Source organism: Hippocampus bargibanti, linkage group LG14, assembly GCF_051943395.1.
Source record: "Hippocampus bargibanti isolate YZ-2025 linkage group LG14, ASM5194339v1, whole genome shotgun sequence".
In the NCBI taxonomy this organism is placed as follows: domain Eukaryota; kingdom Metazoa; phylum Chordata; class Actinopteri; order Syngnathiformes; family Syngnathidae; genus Hippocampus; species Hippocampus bargibanti.
The window spans coordinates 14,716,930-14,736,622 of NC_142747.1; the positions used below are offsets into that span (position 1 = coordinate 14,716,930).

At 39.3% G+C, this 19,693-nt stretch overlaps 2 protein-coding genes and 1 long non-coding RNA gene across 3 annotated transcripts; 2 read left to right on the forward strand and 1 right to left on the reverse strand.

Moving 5' to 3' along the window:
- Positions 1–105: 105 nt before the first annotated feature.
- Positions 106–5,646, reverse strand: LOC148888475 (zona pellucida-like domain-containing protein 1). The gene is made up of 11 exons (XM_089013337.1): positions 5,513–5,646; positions 4,437–4,565; positions 3,978–4,204; positions 3,563–3,753; positions 2,695–2,767; positions 2,500–2,597; positions 2,336–2,419; positions 1,648–1,819; positions 718–817; positions 605–628; positions 106–526 (listed from the first exon to the last, which is right to left on the reverse strand). The coding sequence occupies exons 2-11, from the start codon at positions 4,549–4,551 to the stop codon at positions 369–371; spliced, it is 1,242 nt and encodes a 413-aa protein (XP_088869463.1). The 5' UTR covers positions 4,552–4,565; positions 5,513–5,646; the 3' UTR covers positions 106–368.
- A 129-nt stretch (positions 5,647–5,775) lies between these two features.
- On the forward strand, positions 5,776–8,969 carry LOC148888476 (uncharacterized). The gene is made up of 3 exons (XR_016117137.1): positions 5,776–5,877; positions 7,328–7,440; positions 8,591–8,969. It is a non-coding gene; the product is annotated as an uncharacterized LOC148888476 (long non-coding RNA).
- Positions 8,970–10,326: 1,357 nt separating this feature from the next.
- Positions 10,327–19,087, forward strand: laynb (layilin b). Its single transcript, XM_089014627.1, has 7 exons — positions 10,327–10,558; positions 11,758–12,064; positions 13,545–13,702; positions 15,059–15,109; positions 15,324–15,401; positions 15,488–15,602; positions 16,819–19,087. The coding sequence occupies exons 1-7, from the start codon at positions 10,486–10,488 to the stop codon at positions 17,144–17,146; spliced, it is 1,110 nt and encodes a 369-aa protein (XP_088870753.1). The 5' UTR covers positions 10,327–10,485; the 3' UTR covers positions 17,147–19,087.
- Positions 19,088–19,693: the final 606 nt, after the last annotated feature.

The following is a 19,693-nucleotide window of genomic DNA, read 5'->3' on the forward strand; positions in this document are numbered from 1 at the left end:
GAACTTCGGACTCACAAGGCTTTCGTTGTACCATTTAAACAAAATATTGAGCAAACATGCAATCGTTTATAGGTACTGTACTTAGAATATGATGTTCGAAATATCCTTGCACAATTAGCTACATGTTTGAGACAAAGCCAATGTTTGAAATATTATTGAGAAACTTCTTTCAATGAGCCACATGCCAATTGACTGTGTCAAAAGACAATTTTCAAATCTCAATTAAAAATTGTTTCATATAATGTGAATATGTACAAAATATAATATAACATGGATACCAACATGATGTATTTACTACATTGATTCAACAAGAATAGTTTTTTTACATAAATATATATTTTTTGTAAACATAATGTATAAGATTGGTGTCAGTTAAATGTACGAGGTAAGCGGCCTGCCCAGAAATACTTCTTCAATACAAACCAGCCGCTAAGAACCAGTGCAACAGACGCGGCACAACCAAACACAACTCCAACAATGAGGCCCGTCACATTTAGGTCATCCTTCTGTGATGCCAAATTGTCACCTGATAGCATACAGTAGATCAATAAATAGTTTGTCTATCAGCAATCTGGATGTGTATGTGAAATCTACATATACTCACTATTGGCTTCTGCTGCTGGTCTGTCTGTTAATGCGGAAAGAAGAAAATAAAGCATAAAGTCAAGAATTTATCATTGTAAGACGGGTGTCGGCAGGAAGTGGTAGCGTCCAAACCTTCTCCCGAGGTGTACAGCGGTCCGATTGAAAGAGTGGCTGATTCTCTTCCCTCCTGACCAAAAGGGGTCAAGGACCTTTTTTTTCTGCTGTTACAAGCCTGAAGGATAAAAATAGCCCTAATGCGTCATTTAATTTACCGTATTTTCCGATGTATAAGGCGCATTGCAGTACAAGGCGCACCTTCAATGAATGACAAAAGTTTTTCAAATATAATACATAAATAGATAAAAGTTGTCCAAATATAAGGCACACTACATTACAACGCATTACAGTAGAGGCTGGGGTCACGCACAACTTCTTCTATGGGGGGAAATTGAGCTGGTGGCTGCTGACAATAGTTGCGAGACCACTTGTGACTTTACATATAAGGCGCACGGTCATCTTTTGAAGAAAATCAAGGCTTTTGAGTGTGCCTTATACACCAGAAAATATGGTAGTTTAACATGACATTGGAAATGTTGAAAATCTATAAACAATAATTACAAGTGTGGCAGGCAGAGCAGAGAAGTGGGAATTCTGTTACATGAATCAATTCTGTAAATAAATACATACATACATACATACATACATACATACGTAAATAAATGAATAAATAAATAAATAAATAGGTAAGTACATACATACATGCATACATACACAAACAGGTTAATTAACAGGTTAATTAACAGGTTAATGAATAAATAAATGAATACATTGATAAATAAATACATTGATAAATAAATAAATGAATGATTGCAATAGATCCACGACGAGTGTGCGTTCCTTCTCACAAAGGCCATAAATCCTAATTTGGATCAATCTATTTTGAAATTTACAGTCCGAGATGTTTGTTATCAACATTTCGGCATTAAAACAAGTGACTGCCTTAAATTAAAAAAAAAAAAAAAAAAAAAACAAGACTTTGGGTCCTTAACATTTTCTACTTACATTCAAGAGTTCCTGACATTTGGTGGGCTCACAGAGTCTAAGAATACAATGCAGGTAGATGCTGGACTTGGTCTGCTCGCGGTGTTGAAGGAAACGGAAAGCCTCAAAATCAAAGCGAGCAAATTTGGAATTTCCGTTGGTATTTATTGTTGCCCTTTGGTCAACTGAGCACCTAGTGGAGAGCAAATTTGTATCTGTCAGAATGCAGAGTTGATTCAAAGCACAGAAGAGGAGAAATTTCCCAGGCCAGATTGCAGTATCAAATGTCTCTTGTCTCACTCTACTGTTACTCTTAAATAGAAGCTCTTTACACTCAACAATAGAAGCTGAAGTTATACTCACAAATAAACATATAACTTCAATAACTCTGGGCAATGAGCCACATGCTGCTGAGTCAAGTCTTGACACAAAACCTCGTATATGATCACATATAGGAGCATGTTATGGTCCAAATCCAAGCAAAGGCCATATTCAAGACCCAGCAACATCGTTCAAATAAAATTGATATTACACTATGTATACAATTTGATTATGTCATTGAAAATACTTGCACAATTGTAAAACATTCAAGCGCTTCAACTGACGCGCTCTCTGAATGTGGCAATCAAAACTGCTGATGAATTGGGTCTCTTAGATTTTCAAACATTGCAAGTACACAAAACCATGGATATGTTTTTTGTCATCGTACCCGGTGAAGAAGTTGTGTTGCTCAGTGAGTGATGCGTTATAAGCGGTAGGAGTTCCGAAGCAGTGATCCATTAACACATGAAAACTGTAGAGAGAACAATCCAATCAGTTATAATGAATCGTTTTGTATTGTATCTTTGATTTTGGAAGAGCTTTTTGGCCTACTTTCCAGTCAGATTCACAGCTTTTACTTCCACAAAGATCCTTGTTCGCAGTTGGAGACCTGATGAAGGGACGACTAGCGGATAGCCATAGTCGGAATCCTACAGATATCGGCAAAGGCAGAATAAGTCATACATCATTACCGATACGCTGCGCAACAAATCAACTTGGTAAATGTTGGCCCTTTTACATACTTACATTATAAACATTCATTTTTAATGTGTCAATGAAGCTTCCATTGTTGTCATTTGTTGACACAGAAACCGATGAGCTAAAAAGACAAAAAAAAAGTGTAAACGAATCAATCAGGAAATCAAAGAAAGATGTTTATATACAAGGCCTACTTTTTTCTAAAATCATAAATAGTGAGCACTAAATGACACGTATGCTCATACAGATTGTGCAAATATATTTCGAAATGACAGAGGTCAACTTATAGTAAGAGTTCTGCACATTGAAATGCTCGATCGAAAGAACTTGCACTAAAATTACCCAGATACCAGGAAGTGCCAAGTTGAAAGAATTTTTGTTATAGGCCCATCTTAAAAACGTGCCTCAAAACTCACTTGTACTCTTTGGCATTTGACTCAGCATAATTCCGACTTGATCTTTGTTTTATTCCCTGGTGCTTTCTACTATCTTTGTGAGTGCTTTATTTCCTGTATAAGATAGTTGTCCATGTTAAGAGGTTTGTTACGGTTTTCAGTTGTTGTTAAAGCCCTGTATAAATCAATATGGATTGTATTGCATTGTATTGTTCACATGGCATGACTCCTTCTTGTGACTGGCTCCACGTCATCCATAGAAAGCTCCAAATTAGCTGAACTGAATTTAAGATATGTTGTGATATTATTTATTTACAGCATTTAAAAATGTTCACACAAATGAAAAAGTGCAAGTTCTCCCAATTGCTATTCAGCAATCACACTAATGTAGTCATGGTTACGCCCAGCTATTTGCGATGTGCCTGTGTGGCTCCAAATACGTTTGTGTAAGCCATCAAATGTCGCTTGTTTTTGCATAAGCAAAGACAGAACTAAAGTAAGATGCTGACACGGTTACTCACGCCACGATCTGTGTATTGTTGATAAGGTACTCTAAGGGATAACGGCAGTAGAAGTGGTAGTAGAGGTCGGTGGTGTAGCTGATCACACCCTGCTCGGATTTGGGGGTGTCGATGAATCCCCTGATGATGACTGACTGGATGGTGAGGAAGTTGCTGAAGGGCCCATTTGGATCTGGGGTCTCATCCACGATCTTAACCAAAGCATATGTCAGGCAAAGTTATTCAGTAAGTCATATACTGTTGATTCACTTGACTCTCAGACTCTGCAGATGATTCACTACTCGAAATGAAATAAAAGGGAAATAGTGCAACATTTTCTTGTCCCAGCAGATCCAGAAATTCTTTTATTTGTCTCACGCAGACTGACTACCGCATCAATCAGGCCAATCATTTCCCCCCCAGAGTTGGTTCTGACCTCCACTGACTGTCGGCAGGGGTTTTGGTCGCTGTGGTTGACCGGAAGTTGATAGCGAATAATTGGAGGGTCAACGCTGGAGTCAACGGAGCCTTGGCATTCTGTGACATTGTGCTGTCCGTTGAGCGCCATGGTGGACGAGTTGAACCCCGCCCACTGAGCTGTGCACAGGTTGACCTCCAACGTGATCATGGTGGTGCCACAGTCAACGGTCAGGTCGGAGCTTTCTTCATAAACATGAAAAGGGTTATTATTAAGAGCAGTAGGAGTAGCAGGTGGAGATACTTTGCCAGCAATGCAAATGCAATGTCTATAAAAAATAAATTTTAAGGCTAGAATGCTACGAGTTAGTTGTTACGATGTAGATTAAGTCTGGAAAATCCTCACTGTATGAAGCAAATACCCAACCTGCCACGACAGTAGTCATAGTAGCAGAAGTAGTCGTGAGTAAACACCAACCTGGGGTCCTCTCATACTCAGAGGAGCAGTTGTAGAAGCAGAGAGTGGGATGCAGAAATATGGTCAGCAGAAGAAAACAAAGGGGAAGAGAAGTCATCTTGTTGCGATGCAGCATGTCAGTCGTGTGCGCTTCAGAGGAAAAAAGATGGCAACAAAAACATTACGAATTCATGCATAGTATATCAACGGAAATGTTATTTGGTTACTTTGTTCCGACACAAAGGTGCAAAATGTCAATCGCATTATGAAACGACTTGTCGGTCATTTAATGTCATCATCTCATCAGTGACATCATCATACATCGCTGTGTTTTTCACATATAGATTACTTTATTTTAAGTCCAAAATATACCAGAGCACCCATTATTTCATCATAGTGAGAGTGTTCAATAAAGTGTCATATTCTAATTTATAAACCCAATTCCGATGAGGTGGGTATGTAGTGTGAAACATAAATAAATATAGTGTAGAGTAAAATCATTAGCAAATTATGTTCAATTTAAATATTTAATTGGATATATTGGATTGGACATATGACAAATCATGATATTCTCGTTTTAGTTGTCTATGACAAAATTAATACATTTTCATAATATTTAATATTATTTATATTAATTTTATATTTAATATTATTTTAATATTAATAATATTTCATAATATTTTCATTCCTTTCATCACTTTGCTGCTGTGAAATGTAAATTTTTCCACTGTGAGACTAATAAAGGCAAATCCAATCCAATATATATACAGTAAAGTCTCGTTATATCGATATTCAAGGGAGTCCGAAAAAATATCGATATAACCGGGACTATCGATATATCCGACCCTGTTTGCATGTAATTTTCTCTGTGCGTGCATAGAAATAGTATCGATATAACCGGGACTATCGATATATCCGATATCGATATAACGAGACTTTACTGTATATATATATATATATATATATATATATATATATATATATATATATATATATATATATATATATATATATATATATATATATATATATATATATATATATATACACACACACACAACGTATATGAAATGCATCCATCATTGTGTGAGTCTTACCTGTCTTACCTCTGGGGTACCTGGCCAGGTGTTTATGCGAGCATGCAAGTAGCTTTTATAGGATAAGACATCCTTGAGATACCTAAAACCTTGAATCCATGTCCAACTGCATTTGCAGTTGCAATAGCGTGCAGAATTGTAAGGAGATCACAATTGCCAAAAGCTATAAAGAGCACATCCAAACAAGCCTAACCTTTTGGTAATTTCCCCTCCATGTCGAAGCTGACTTTTGTGTCTATTGTTTCTTTTCTTCTTTTTATGGTAGGTAGTGCACATAGTTACAAGTAACATCATCGAGTGCTCAAATGAGATGTGTCATTGTTCACAAGAGAAAGAGGAAAAAAAGGAGGATCAGTGTTCCTGTGGTGAGACTGAACATTTGTTATACTATCCGCAAATCACGTCATTGCACTATCCTTGTTGTTCATGATTTATGGCCTAAAACCCGATGGCACAAAACCGCTTAAAATATCATATCTCTAAATGCTGATCACATTATATGTTTCTTTCTTCTAATGCACTAATCCCAATTGGTTGCAGGGCAATGTAAAATTAGTGATTTGTGCTGGGACAAAATGTCCAAACTCAGATAATTACATTGAAAAGAACAAATAAAATTGAATCGCAAAGGCTGAAGTGAAATCGATGACACTGAGATTATATCACAGATTAGACGGTTTAAATCCTCATAAATACAAACACGGGATGTGATATGTACAGGGGGTGAGGCCAAACGGGAGGTTGTTAAACTGATTTGGATCCAGTGAAATATATACACAAGATCGCCTTACACATTACATCAAATACTACATTAAATTTCAAAAATATTCCAAGAAGAACACATTTTAAATGATTGTGTCCAGATACGTATTCAACAAGCATGTTAGCCTCACGGTCATCCTTGGAGTGGGTATTCTGCTTCCATCTAGTGGCCATAGGTAGCTCATACAGGGGGAAAAAAGAACGTGGTCTGTCTAAAAAAATCCAGGACTATTGTTACAACCAGTTTTTATTCATTTATTACCATTAGAGCTGAATGGTGAGTATAGATTTTGCTTTTTTGAATGTTGTTCTGCCGATGACCATTTTGTGTTTGGGAGCCTTTGACTGAGTGAGTTGCTTGTTCTGTAGCCACAAAGGGACATAAGTCTTCTTGTGCCGGTCCCAAGCCTGGATAAATACAGAGGGTTTTGTCAGGAAGGGCATCCGACGTAAAAGCTTGGCCAAAACAAACATGCGGATCAAACCTCTAAAGATGGAGGACTCTGATTTGCTGTGGCGACCCCTTGATGGGAAAAGCCGAAAGGAAAAGATCTCGAGTTTTTCTCACACAAGGGGAAAACTTGTACTTTGTAGGTTGGGTTTAAAATATAGATTTTGTAAGAGCAGTTTTGAAACCTTTAGTTGCAACTCTTGAAGGTGTTACATTAGTTAGATGAGCCTTTATTTGTATCATAGTGGTGAAATTTACATTTCATAGCAGTAGAAACTAAATATAGGAGCAGCCACCCATGCGGCGCCATCTTGAAATCAAAAACAAAAACAAAAAAATGTAACACAACACAAAGGACACAGACAGTCAGTCTGTGACCTTTGTGTTGTCATTGAGACACAGATGAATTTGTTTGTCACAATAATGGAATAATAGGGCAGCGTACAAAAACAAAATGGTCTACTTGAGGATCTTTAGCCTCGTTTATCTTTCCGCACCAGTCCCTACACGGGTTCTGCATATTTCACAATTGGCACATTCTGAGAAATTTGAGATACATTCCACCAAAGCTCAAACAATCACTTGTGTGTTTCTGCCACCAGTGACCTGACAGCGGGAATGAGAAACACACCAAACCAAGGCTTCATCACAGGACCAAAATTTGTGCATGCATCATAATCAAATCATGCCCAGAGAGGACAAAGCAGCAGAAGTGGTGAGGAAAAAAAAGTCCATGCATGGTTTTAATATAATCAGGAATGCATTCACACTGAGAAGCGTTTTTATTATTGTATCCTTCTCACACTAGCGTTGTAAATCCATATCAAGCCATTTTTATGAATACTTACTTTTATGAATAAAGTCACCAAAAGTGACTTTTGTTGAAGTCCGTTTGTTTTTGTCCTGAGTAGGCAGCAGTCAACAAGTGCTCTCATGAACCTTGCTTTTGCTTTTTTTTGTGTATGTGTTCTTTTTGTCACTTTGTGTTGTTGTGTGTCTCTTTAAAAAAAAAAAGCATTGGTAACAATATGATGGAATGAAGTGCATTTGTACACCATTGCAAGTCACCACAATAACAAATAACAGTTGTGCTGATGACCATTTTGTGTTTGGGAGCCTTTTACTGAGCGAGTTGCTTGTTCTGTAGCCACAAAGGGACATAAGTCTTCTTGTGCCGGTCCCAAGCCCGGATAAATACAGAGGGTTGTGTCAGGAAGGGCATCCGACGTAAAAGCTTGGCCAAAACAAACATGCTTATCATACCTCTGAAGATGGAGGTTACTGATTCGCTGTGGCGACCCCTTGTGTTGTCTCTCTATGTGGCCAATGAGTGTTCAATAATTGCTGATTCAACATGAATATATTGCTGAAACAGAGTTTAATTTATCTTAAGCAGATTCATGAACATATAAAACATAGCGTGTAGTATTGGAAGATAAATTCCAGTTTTTATGGACATCTGTCTTCAATTGTTTTTCATCCATCTGAGTGCCAACTTTTATCCAAAGGGAAAGTCAAATTTATTTTTGATGAATCACAGTTTAACCTCTATTCAATAAGCCTAAATACTCATGAGCTTGGTTTGATTTGGAAATAAAGTCAAATCGCCTGGAGACCAAAGAAAAGCAAGGAACAGGAAGTTTGAAGTGAAAAAAAAAAGATTTCCCCAATTTCCTCTGGATTCCTTCCTGTCCAATGGTGAATATATACAGTACACCTTTTACCATTCTTTCATCACAATTTCTGTTTGGATTGCAGATTTTTGCCGTTGTGGACGGGGTTCACCAGATGTGCACTGAATAATGCGTTTGACAGCAGATCAGCTCTCACTTTCACTCTTAACACACGTTGTTGCTGTTTTTCAGGTCCAGATTGCCTCTGTTCTCTCCGTGTGCTTTATTTCTCCCAAGACGGCATTCAATCATTTTGGTCTGTGCTGGGGTGAAGAATCTGAATGTGTGTCAGCCCCTGAACATAAAGGTTTATCCAAGTGAACGTTTCGTATATTCCTTTTTAACCACTATACATATGAATTCACATGCTTATGTTTCACTTTCTATAACCTACTGATTCCTTTACTACTAATCCAAAATTACAGCAATTACTGTACTGCGATACATTTATATGAAAAGTATAGCGTAACTTGTCAGGCAATATAAATTTCAACTTTTTTTACCATACACACCCCTTCAAAAATATTGGAATTGCAAGGTCAGTTTAATTGATTATGTTCTATAAAGAACACATTTGGGCGGCCCGGTAGTCGAGTGGTTAGCACACCAGCTTCACAGTGCAGAGGTCGCCGGTTCGCGTCCCGGTCCGGCCTCCCTGTGTGGAGTTTGCATGTTCTCCCCGGACCCGCATGGGTTTTCTCCGGGTCCTCCGGTTTCCTCCCACACTCCAAAAACATGCATGGCAGGCAGATTGACCACTCCAAATTGTCCCTAGGTGTGAGTGTGAGAGTGACTGTTGTATGTCTTTGTGTGCCCTGCGATTAGCTGGCAACCAATTCAGGGTGTCCCCCGCCTCGTGCCCGAAGACAGCTGAGATAGGCTCCAGCACCCCCCGCGACCCTAATGAGGAATAAGCGGTACGGAAAATGAGATGAGAGATGAGATGAGATGAGAAGAACACATTTGTACTTGAGGGGGAAAACAATATGAGGCAAAAGTTAATAATTGTAGCTTTTATTTCATGGTTTAGACATGCATGGAGACGTGTTCAACAACTCAGCAACTAGTGAAGAAATAAGTCAATTCTTTTTTAAGCCCAGACCCTAAATTAAAGTCATGGAAAAAAACTATTGGTTTCATGCCTGATCTCTCAAACCGTTGCTATTTTTGTTTTCATGTGGCCTAATTTAACTTCCATGGCAGTACGTTGCAGTAGTGTTTAGGATGTGTGCCACACAGTTATAAAATTAAGGGATAAACACTGTCAGGAAAATATTACTTAGACACCTGAAGTGCCCATGGTTGTGTTTTTAAATGGTGACAGGTGATAAAAAAATGTGTTTACATTAATCGTCGACAGATTGTCAGGTGTGGCCAAATGAAACTGATGTTTTTAGTTACTGAACTAATGTTCGGTTTTGTGCATTTACAGCACAATAATGCCTCAAATAAATAAATAAAAAATAACAACAGTAAATCAAATGAATGCTATATGCTACTCTCTGTTGTACAAGTTTACATTACAGTACTGTAGTGACTTTCGCTACCATTTGCGACCTCTTTAGGTTAAAAAAAAAATCTGCGATGCATCAATGGCTAGGCCATTGATGGATCGCAGATTTTATAATTGAACTTCGAAGTAGTAAAGGATTACTGTATACAGTAAATTTCTTTTTATAATAATAATAATAATAATAATAATAATAATAATAATAATAATAATAATAATATATGCTTTGGGAATTTAGGTGTTTAATGTTTTCACGTGAACTACAACAGGGATGCATGTTGAGATGATCACCACTTGAAAAGTGAAATAACATTTTCTTCGTGCTTTGTCTATTTAACTAGAAGGAGGGAAAAAAAAACTTGGTGGTCTCATTGCCCCCTCCCTCAGTCAGACGCCATGCGCACGACCCACTTTTCCATCCTTCCATCACATCTCATTTCCAGGCTTGGTTAACATTTGTGTGTACGCGTGTCGCTGGGTGCTTTCAGTCCAAAAAGAACGACTCGATTCAACGTTTTCGGTTGTTTTTTTTTTTGTGAGAACGGCGCCACAGCACACATGACGTGAACATGTCGAGATGGATTTTGTGAGGCTGTTCGGCGCCTTGGTCGCCTTCCTTTTCTACTCCGGGTGCGCTTCTAAAATCAATGGTAAGTACGACGCCTTTCACTTGCTTTACTTCGAGTTACTTCATTATTTTCCAAGTTGAGTGCGGCTTTGGACAAAATACGCCAGTGTTCAACGTGTATACTGAGATTTGAACATACATTTGTAAGAAGACCCAAGAGGAGAAAAACCAGTCGGCCTCGTAATGATTAGCAGGCGGCGCGTGATGTGGAAAATATCAACAGCCACATGTTGTTTTCGTCTCTGCGACTCAGTCAGGAGGTCCCAACTTGAGTTCGACTAAACAGTTTCAGCGCTGACGCCAGGAACAGGAAATACTACAAGTCGCTCCTGCAATAGCCTTTGGACTAGTTTTAATACAAGTGAAATATTTGAGCTCGAGCTGTCAGATCAAAATCACTAATCTAATCGCTCATTGTTGCAAAGGCATGGATGCTTGAGCCAAAACTAATATAAAAGTTGCATAGACAGCTGTCTAGCTTTCACACTGAAGTTATTATTGTTGCACCCACGCGCGCGCACACAGACGCTCGCAGACACATACACGCACGTTCAATATATATTTATTATTTAACTAATTCACTTCCATTCACGAATGTATTCGGAAATTGAAAATATGGCGTACAGCGCCATTCCCAAATTTGTTCGGGTTTTGCTTTCATGCTTTGGTGCCGGTAAAACACTGGCCATGGCATCTGGCAATTTTTTTTCCCACATGGGACAGCATTTCCTTTTTTTTCCATCTTATTGCTTTGTTCCAGCGTCAGCTGTTGTTAAAATGCGACATAAACCAATATGTATGTACAGTATTGCATAAGCACACGACCAACATTGTGTGCTTCTGAATGCTCTGAGTGAAGCAGTACATTTGGAAGGGTTCCAAATGAAACCACAATGAGCTAACAGGAATTTTGAGAATGGTGACATGTCATGGTCTCGGTTTTTGGAAACCAATTTTCCCATTACTTGAAATTTTGGCGATGAAGGAAGAAAAACAGCAAGCGGAGGGGGGGCGAACTAGGAAGATAAAAAATCTGTAAAGTTATGGTCTTAAATGAATACTGTATAACTGATCCATTATGTTGCGGGGGAACACTGCAAATGCCTTCTCAGTTCAGGACAACCCAATTTGGTTTTGAATTATGCAACCAGATGAGTGCCACAAGAAGCCTTAACACAACAGTCAGTCTCTTGTTCTGTCCCTCACAATGTTCCTGTCCAGGCCAAAGGATCTGCCGGCGAGGGACGGAGCGCCCCTGCTATAAAGTCTCCTACATCCAAGACAGCAGGCGGAGGTTGACTTTCCAAGATGCCAGGCAGGCCTGCAGGGTGGAAGGAGGAGAACTCCTCAGCATTGAAACCGATAGCGAGCAGCGACTGATCGAAAGGTTCATCCAGCAACTCCACGCCGCCGATGGAGATTTCTGGATTGGCCTTCGCCGCAGCCCACAGCGTTTTCGGACTGGCAGCGCAAACCCGGGATGCCCATCGCAGTACTACTGGCTGGATGGGAGCAAAGCAAAGTTCAGGTCTGTAGTCCTCTTCATTGATGCAACTCAAAAACTGTCGTTTTGTGTGCAATGTTGTTTCCACAGATATTTTAAGACTGTAGACATTATTCTGGAAAATTTTGGGACGATAGCCCGGGTCATGGAAAAAAAACATTATTGGTTTAAATGAGTCTTTCTTGTGAGTACAGGCGCTCTCCACTTTACGAACGAGATACATTCCAAGTGATCGTTCGTATGGTGAATTTGGTCATAAATTGCTTCAGTGCTATATTTTGTACGAAATGTATGTTTAAGTCAAACACGGAACGGGGACGTATGAAACACAGTCGTAAAATAAATTCACACCTACTGGAGTACGACGACATATATCCTTAGGTCTTCAGTATATCATTACTGTAGCTGCTGGCACGTAATTACTGAATTATGTGGCAGCAGCCATTACTTTTTGTGATGCATCACATCCTCCTGGAGCGTCAACTGGGAAGAGGGATTTCCTCCCCACCCACCTAGTCTACACGGCCAATCGTAAGCGAGCTGTAGGCAAAATCTAACTTACAGCATCTCTGTCCGAACATTTTTCAACATACTGTATCCGCAGAAATGTTGGTATGTACCATTATTCGTAACTCAAATGTTTGTAAGTTGGGGAGCGTCTGTAAATCCAGTTAGTTGCAGCAGTTTGAAAGCCTAAAAGTGAAATAAACATGACAATGGGCAGTGTGGTTTCAGATTGCTATGCGCACAGATATCAAAGTCAAAGCCCGGGGGCCAAATTTGGACCACCACATCATTTTATTCGGCCCACAAAAGCAAATCGAACATGTCAAGTGCCATGATGCTTGGTAAAGTCTAAACCAAAAGTTCAAATTGTCCTATGGAAACCACAATAACTGTTGTTATCCTTGACTTCAGATTTGAAAACACGTCATTCATCAATTTGCTGTGCGCTCTGTATGTAAGACGTGGAGGAGATGAAACATTCTAATTATTTCCCCAAATTTATAATGGCCCTCGAGAGGACACTGTAACTACAATGTGGCCCTTGGCGAAAAAGGACTGAGATACCCCTGACTTAGCACATCTGTTTCATTATTGAGAGTTCCCGGGTTTAAATCTCTTCCTTGTCTGACTTATCTGTGGGAACTTTGGCTTCTTCCCATGTTCCCAAAACATGCATGTTAAGTTTACTACTGTCTCATAATCAGTGGTGTTGAATTTATTTTTGTCACTTGCTATATGGAAGTTATTAAGGACAGGACTGTACTGACTGAGGATTGAACCACCAATCACCACAGAGCCCTGGCACCCCCACGTGAATGGTTGTTTCTCCAAATGTGCCCTGCAACTAGTCAAGGTGTACCCTGGTTTCTGTCCAAAGTCAGTCTGAAAAGGTTCCATCTGCCCTGCGATGCGAATTTAGTCAATTATAATGGAAAGGAATGGAATCAACATAATCCAGTTCAAACTAGGTTGAACATTTGATCTCTGTGCGTTTCAGGAACTGGCACTGGGATGAGCCTTCCTGTGGTGGGGAAATGTGTGTGGTTCTCTACTACCAGCCCTCTGCACCACCTGATGAGGAAGGCCATTTCCTGTTCCAGTGGAACGATGACAACTGCAACACTAAGAATAACTATATTTGCAAATATCCCAAAGGTTAGTTGGAGAATCATCGATACTAGCCCAAAGCGACATGTGACTAAGATTCTTATACTGGTTTCTATAATCAGGGATGCATCTGGGCCGCACCCTGACACCATTTACACATTTTGACAGCCACTTGTTCAACTTTGGAACTCCTCTGCGCCAGCAGCGGCACAATTCTATTACGATTAGCGCATATTGGTACTTGTTCTGTACCACATTATGACATTTTCTGTTAAAATAGCTAAAGAAACAAATTTAGATAAACAGCAATTGAAAAGTGTTCGTTTTCCTTCAGAGGTTTTAACTTTTGTTGTCTGCCATCTTGCCTTAGCGATATCTAGCCATAATCACCTTGCATTTGTTTTGGTGTGTTCTAAAGTTGTCGTGGAGTATATCGGGCTTTTCCCTGATCTGACGGAATCTGCCAAAAGAGATAATTGAATACTCATTCACCCATAATACATTACAATATTTACATTGAACATGGTGGATGGTTGCAATGTGGAGCACGAGAACAGGAATAAAACTAAAAGACAATAAAAACCGGCAACAAACAAAAACATTCTCGTTTTTTTTAAGAAACACCTGAATAAATCTGTGGAGGGTAGTCACAATTTGTCGCAGCGTACTGCTGTTAATAATTAAAATTTAGTGGCTAATCGTAATGATTTCGGAGCTGTTGCAGCACATTGGAAATCTTCAAAGCAAAGAAATTCGACACATTAGTCAGAAATATTGTGCTAAATCTGTTCTCTTTTCTTCTTCTCTGCAATACCATAGAATATAAAAATAGCACAAGATTTATTGTGAAGTGACTAAAGAAAATGTTAAATGTTTGTTTATTTTTATGTATGATTAAATTTTTTGATTTGAATAAAAAGTTGTTGATATATTGGAAAAATAGATTTAAGTCAAATAATGTTTTTTCAATTGCTCCAATGAATGTATTTCAATCACTTTTGTATACTTTGTCAATCTAGTTAAATTGGGCCCATCAATTTTAGAAGTTGGCCCCCTTTTCAGACACAATTTCCCAGATGCATCCCTGTATAGTTTTTGACTGCAGGTTGTGTGCGTGTGTGTGTGTGTGTGTGTGTGTGTGTGTGTGTGTGTGTGTGTGTGTGTGTGTGTGTGTGTGTGTGTGTGTGCGTGTGTGTGTGCGTGTGTGTGCGTGTGTGTGCGTGTGTGTGTGCGTGTGTGTGTGCGTGTGCGCGTGTGTGTGTTATAATTTTAGCTGACATTATTATTATTGGGACAAAATCAGCATATCCACTTTTAATGTACACTCTGTCTATGTTGATTACATAATTGCATCATATGCAAGTCCTGACTGAATTGAACCTAATCACTCCTTTGTATTTTCAGTGAAGACGGCGGTATTTACAGAAGCAGGGAGACCGAACTCCCCACATTCAGGTACATCAAGAACCACTTTAAGTCAGACACGTCAGGGACTGATCGTACATTCAAACAAACATACAATCTGTCCTTAAGTACACAGCACTGCATCTTGTGGTCATTTTAAAACGTGTAACGCCTCTCTCCATGAACAAGGAAGTGAAACGACTAGAGGAATTCTTTTTTTTCCTCCCAAAAACATGAAGTCATTTCTTTTTCCCCCCCCTCCCAGTTCCAACTGTGATGCCAAATATATTCTTCACAACATCAAGTGGCAAGACGATTAAAGTAGGAATCCCTGAGTCATCAGGTTGGAAGAACACTTGTACTTTCTCACTGAATGCGTGACTAGTTTGGAATAATATGATGAAAGCTGTTTTTGCTCTCCTTTTTCAGTGTCTTTCTCTGACAACCCCTTGTTTCTTCCCTACATCCTGTATGCAACCATTCCTGCTCTACTGCTGCTGTTGATTGCTGTTTCTGGCTTTTTCTGCTACAAACAAGCAAAGCGGTATGAACGAAAATACAACGTAGCCGATCAATGTCACAAAAAATACTTCCCCTTTTCCACCAAATACCAACCCAGAAATACTCGGTTTGAGTGCCTTTTCTTTTAATCCGATAGAGTGAACCCCGAGTTATAGAGATCGATACACTCCAGATCCACCTGTGAAATGTGAAAATTCAAGGATTCAAGCAATGTTAGTGTCATACCAACATGCATTTCCATGCGATCTGGCATGAAATACAAACACAAAAGTCTCAAGTTTGACCTGATGTCAGGGCTACAATGTAGTTTAACAGTCTTATCAAAATGGCTTCCAGAATGTAGACCTGCCTCAGCCTGGTAGTCCTGCTCTGGACGCTTGGTAGTTTCTCACCTGATCTAAAATCAAGAAAGAGACCAAACTCAACCATGGTCAATCGAAACCATATCTTTCTCAAGTTTTTTTCTAACATGAAACATCATAGAAAGGTGAAAAAATAGTATAGATTTTACGGCACATGTGTCAAGGTTAAAGGCCAGGGGCCAAATCTGGCCCACCGCATCATTTTATTCGGCCCGCGAAAGGAAATCCAACTTGTGAAATTCCATGATGCTTGCTAAAGTCCGGACCAAAATTTCAAATTGTCCCCTGCAAACCACAATAACAGTCATTAATTTCTACTTCTAATTTGAAAACTATTCATTCATTGATTTGTTGTGCGCTGTATATGTAATATGTGGAGGGGATTAAACATTCTAATGTCCTCCTCAAATTCATAACGGAACCCGAGAGGAAACCATAACTGCATAGTGGCCCATGGCAAAACATGTGGTTGACACCTTTGTGTTATGGTAATTGGAAACCTGCAACAAAAAAGAACAAATCAGAATACTCAGAAGAATACCATGTCTCAGCTCTATTGGAATATCATATAATTTAGGAATTAGCTATTTTTTACTGATGAAAGAAGAGCCTCTAAGGTTTCTAACGCTGTAATAAATGTTTATGTAGTCCTAAAAATCAATATTCTGTGGGTCCTTCAATTTGAGTGAAAATGAACCCTGGCAGTGGAGTGGACACATTTTGGCGCATCGTCTGGCAGTGAGTGAGTTAAGTTAATTAATCTACTGAATTCAAGGCTCTTATTTAGAATCCAAAATGATCTGAATTCACTTCTTTTCAACCATATATTATTCCTATAATGATGATACTAAGTAGCTTTTCTTTTTCTACCTTCAGGAGAAAGTCAGAGAGCAAAAACTCCACTGGCCAACCAAATCCATGGATGCACTCTGAAGCGTCATCTTGCCCAATTCAAGGACCCTATGCCTTTAGTGACATCACCAAACTTTCTCACCTTTCTCCGGACAACACCCTGCCAGCAGAATTCAAAATGAAATACCCCTGCGCTCCTACAATGGAACCCCAGTTGAATGATTACGAGAATGTATTATTAGCCGACAGGGAGAGTGGCTTTGTGACTAATGACATCTACGAGACCAGCGGACCTCAGACTCGAAACTGTCGCCCTAAGCCTGGTTGGGTTGAAAATGAGATCTATGGGTAGTGTGCTATGATCTTTGGTGGCCTGCCTGGTTCCAGCGAAGGAATATTACCTGGCTATGCTAAGGGACCCTGTGTTTCTTTTCCTCCTTTTGTCTTTTATGCCACGTGACCGGTGCAGGTTACCTGAACATGTGGCTGTGACTCAAATATATATCAACTTTGTGCATCTGCATCTGAAGTTCTTCAGATGGACTAATAAGACTTTGAACTCTATTCATCTCACTCACATTTCAGATATATGTTAGATCGAATGTTGGAATGCACTTATGGATCAATTAATCAATCAGGGTATGTGCTTGAACTTTTAGTTCATCTTGAATGTTATTTTGTCCCATTACCAAGACAAACGTGTGATTTCAAATTTGTGGAACTCAATCAAGGAGGCTTATGTTTTATGTGTTCCTCATACTACCATAACTGACATGTAAAAAGCAAGGTCCAAAAACCAACGGACATTCCAGTGGAACTTGATTTGATATCAATCACCTATTTGGTGAAATGGATTGCGAACCAGGATAACCATCATCAGTGACCTCACAAACGTAATTTTCTGGATAAATGGACACTTGTTTCACATAGCTTGTGAATGCTATGCTACATTTACGAATTTGAGGCAATGCCAGAGACAGAACTGAAGCAAGACCCTTTGACTCAGAGAAACATATGACCCCACCAGTGTAAAATGCCTGATTCACGGAATCCATGATAGGTAACTACGTATATTTTCTTCAGTTCGCAATTCCTGTTGGCATAACAGACAATAATTGTGTTCCTTTAATGTGTTAATTCAAATGTATGATGACTAATGAGGAAACAATTGTTAAACATGCAAATTTTTGTATAATTACGTGCGTTGTGATGCTACCATGCTAACTCCTACGGCCATTGAAACCGTATTATATCAGCTCAGGCCCACAAAAACAAGTTTAAGGTCTTCTTGGCGCTGTTTTGTCTAAAGACAGTTTACTAGAATTAGTCTCAGTCAGTGAAACAACAGAGAAACTTGCACTGCATTATAAAATATGAAAACACACTAACCAAACAAAAAACCATAAAAAAAGAACTATATTTATCATGTATAATTAAGGTGAAAGTCGCACAGCCACAAGATTATAAATGTTATGACTTGAAATGCGGTAGCCTTGAGATTAGCCTTGTAGCTCTCTTCTATCTCGTGTGAGCTAGTCTATTGAATGACTGAGTTTATTCATAGCACAATCACTTTTACGTTTCATTTTCTTGGGAGCCATACTGGAAGCTACGATGTAGAGGGGAGATGTTTACACGGTGTGATAGAAAGCACAGTATTCCACACGTGTGCCGGAAGGAAAGTTCGCGATAATATTGTTCCCAAAAAAACGCTGATACTGTATAGGCTCCAGTACTCCCGCGACCTTCAAGACGATAAAGTGGATTGGCAAATGGATGAAAAAAAACTCCTTGTGAACCAATTTGTCCGTGAATATCGTTTCTTCTCAAAAGATTCCCACTTCATTGCTCCCTCTTTTTCTGCGGAGAGCTTGACAATCACTTGTAACTTGAGTCATGTCAACAAAAAGTGGTGTGTATGTCAAAAAACTCAAAAGTGTACCCGTGAGTCAAGATACCACTCTGAAATCCAATTGAATCCACCCCAACAGTGCATCAACCACTATCGAAGGAGAAATAATGTCTGGCGTGAGCGAGGCAGGTTATGCAATAACAGCTGGTTTTATTTTATTCATTTTGCTTCCAGTGGTTTACATTGTTCCCTTTTATCCATCATTTCTGTCCAGTTATGTAACTGCAGTTCTGATTTCAAAGTGGCAGTGATTAACCCAAATATTCTGCCTTGTCAGCTTGCCTGCAAATGCACTTATTCTATATTTGGTTGAGCATGTTTTCATGGAAGGCTGTATTCAATCTAATAAAACGAATCAGCAGGACAAATCTGGCCTTTTTACTCTTAACCTGAACAGTGACGTCAGCTCAAAGTATCAGAATCAGAATCAGAATCATCTTTATTGCCAAGTATGTAGAACACACAAGGAATTTGTTTCCGGTAGAACACGCTGCACTAGTATCGTTGTCAAAAAAAAACTGCTAAGTGGCACTATACAGTTCCATTTTGGCTACTGTTGAAAGAGTTCAAAGAGTTAATGGCTTGGGGGAAGAAGCTGTATCGCTTCCTGTTTGATGTCTTGATGTCAAGGAACAGGACAGCACTTGTGTAAATACTGATGAGAAACCATAAGTGACCGCGGCAAAGCTCTAAGATCTGGTCTTTCCTGAATTCTACTTGACAGTTCGATAAACTTGAGAGTGACCAGACTTAAGGAAGTTAAATGTGTCATGGGTTCACTCACCAGTGCGACTATCACATAAATGTGTGCAATGCACTCAGATGTACGTGACTCGATGAGTTCTGTTTGGGTCTGCATGTGTCATGGAAAGCTGCAACGAACCCGGTCAAGGAGAGGCTGAGTATGTTCTTGGAGAAAGGTGGACAGGAAATGCCAAAAGCACATCTGGAACTCTTACATTCAGGAAGTCCGTGCATGACAGCAGG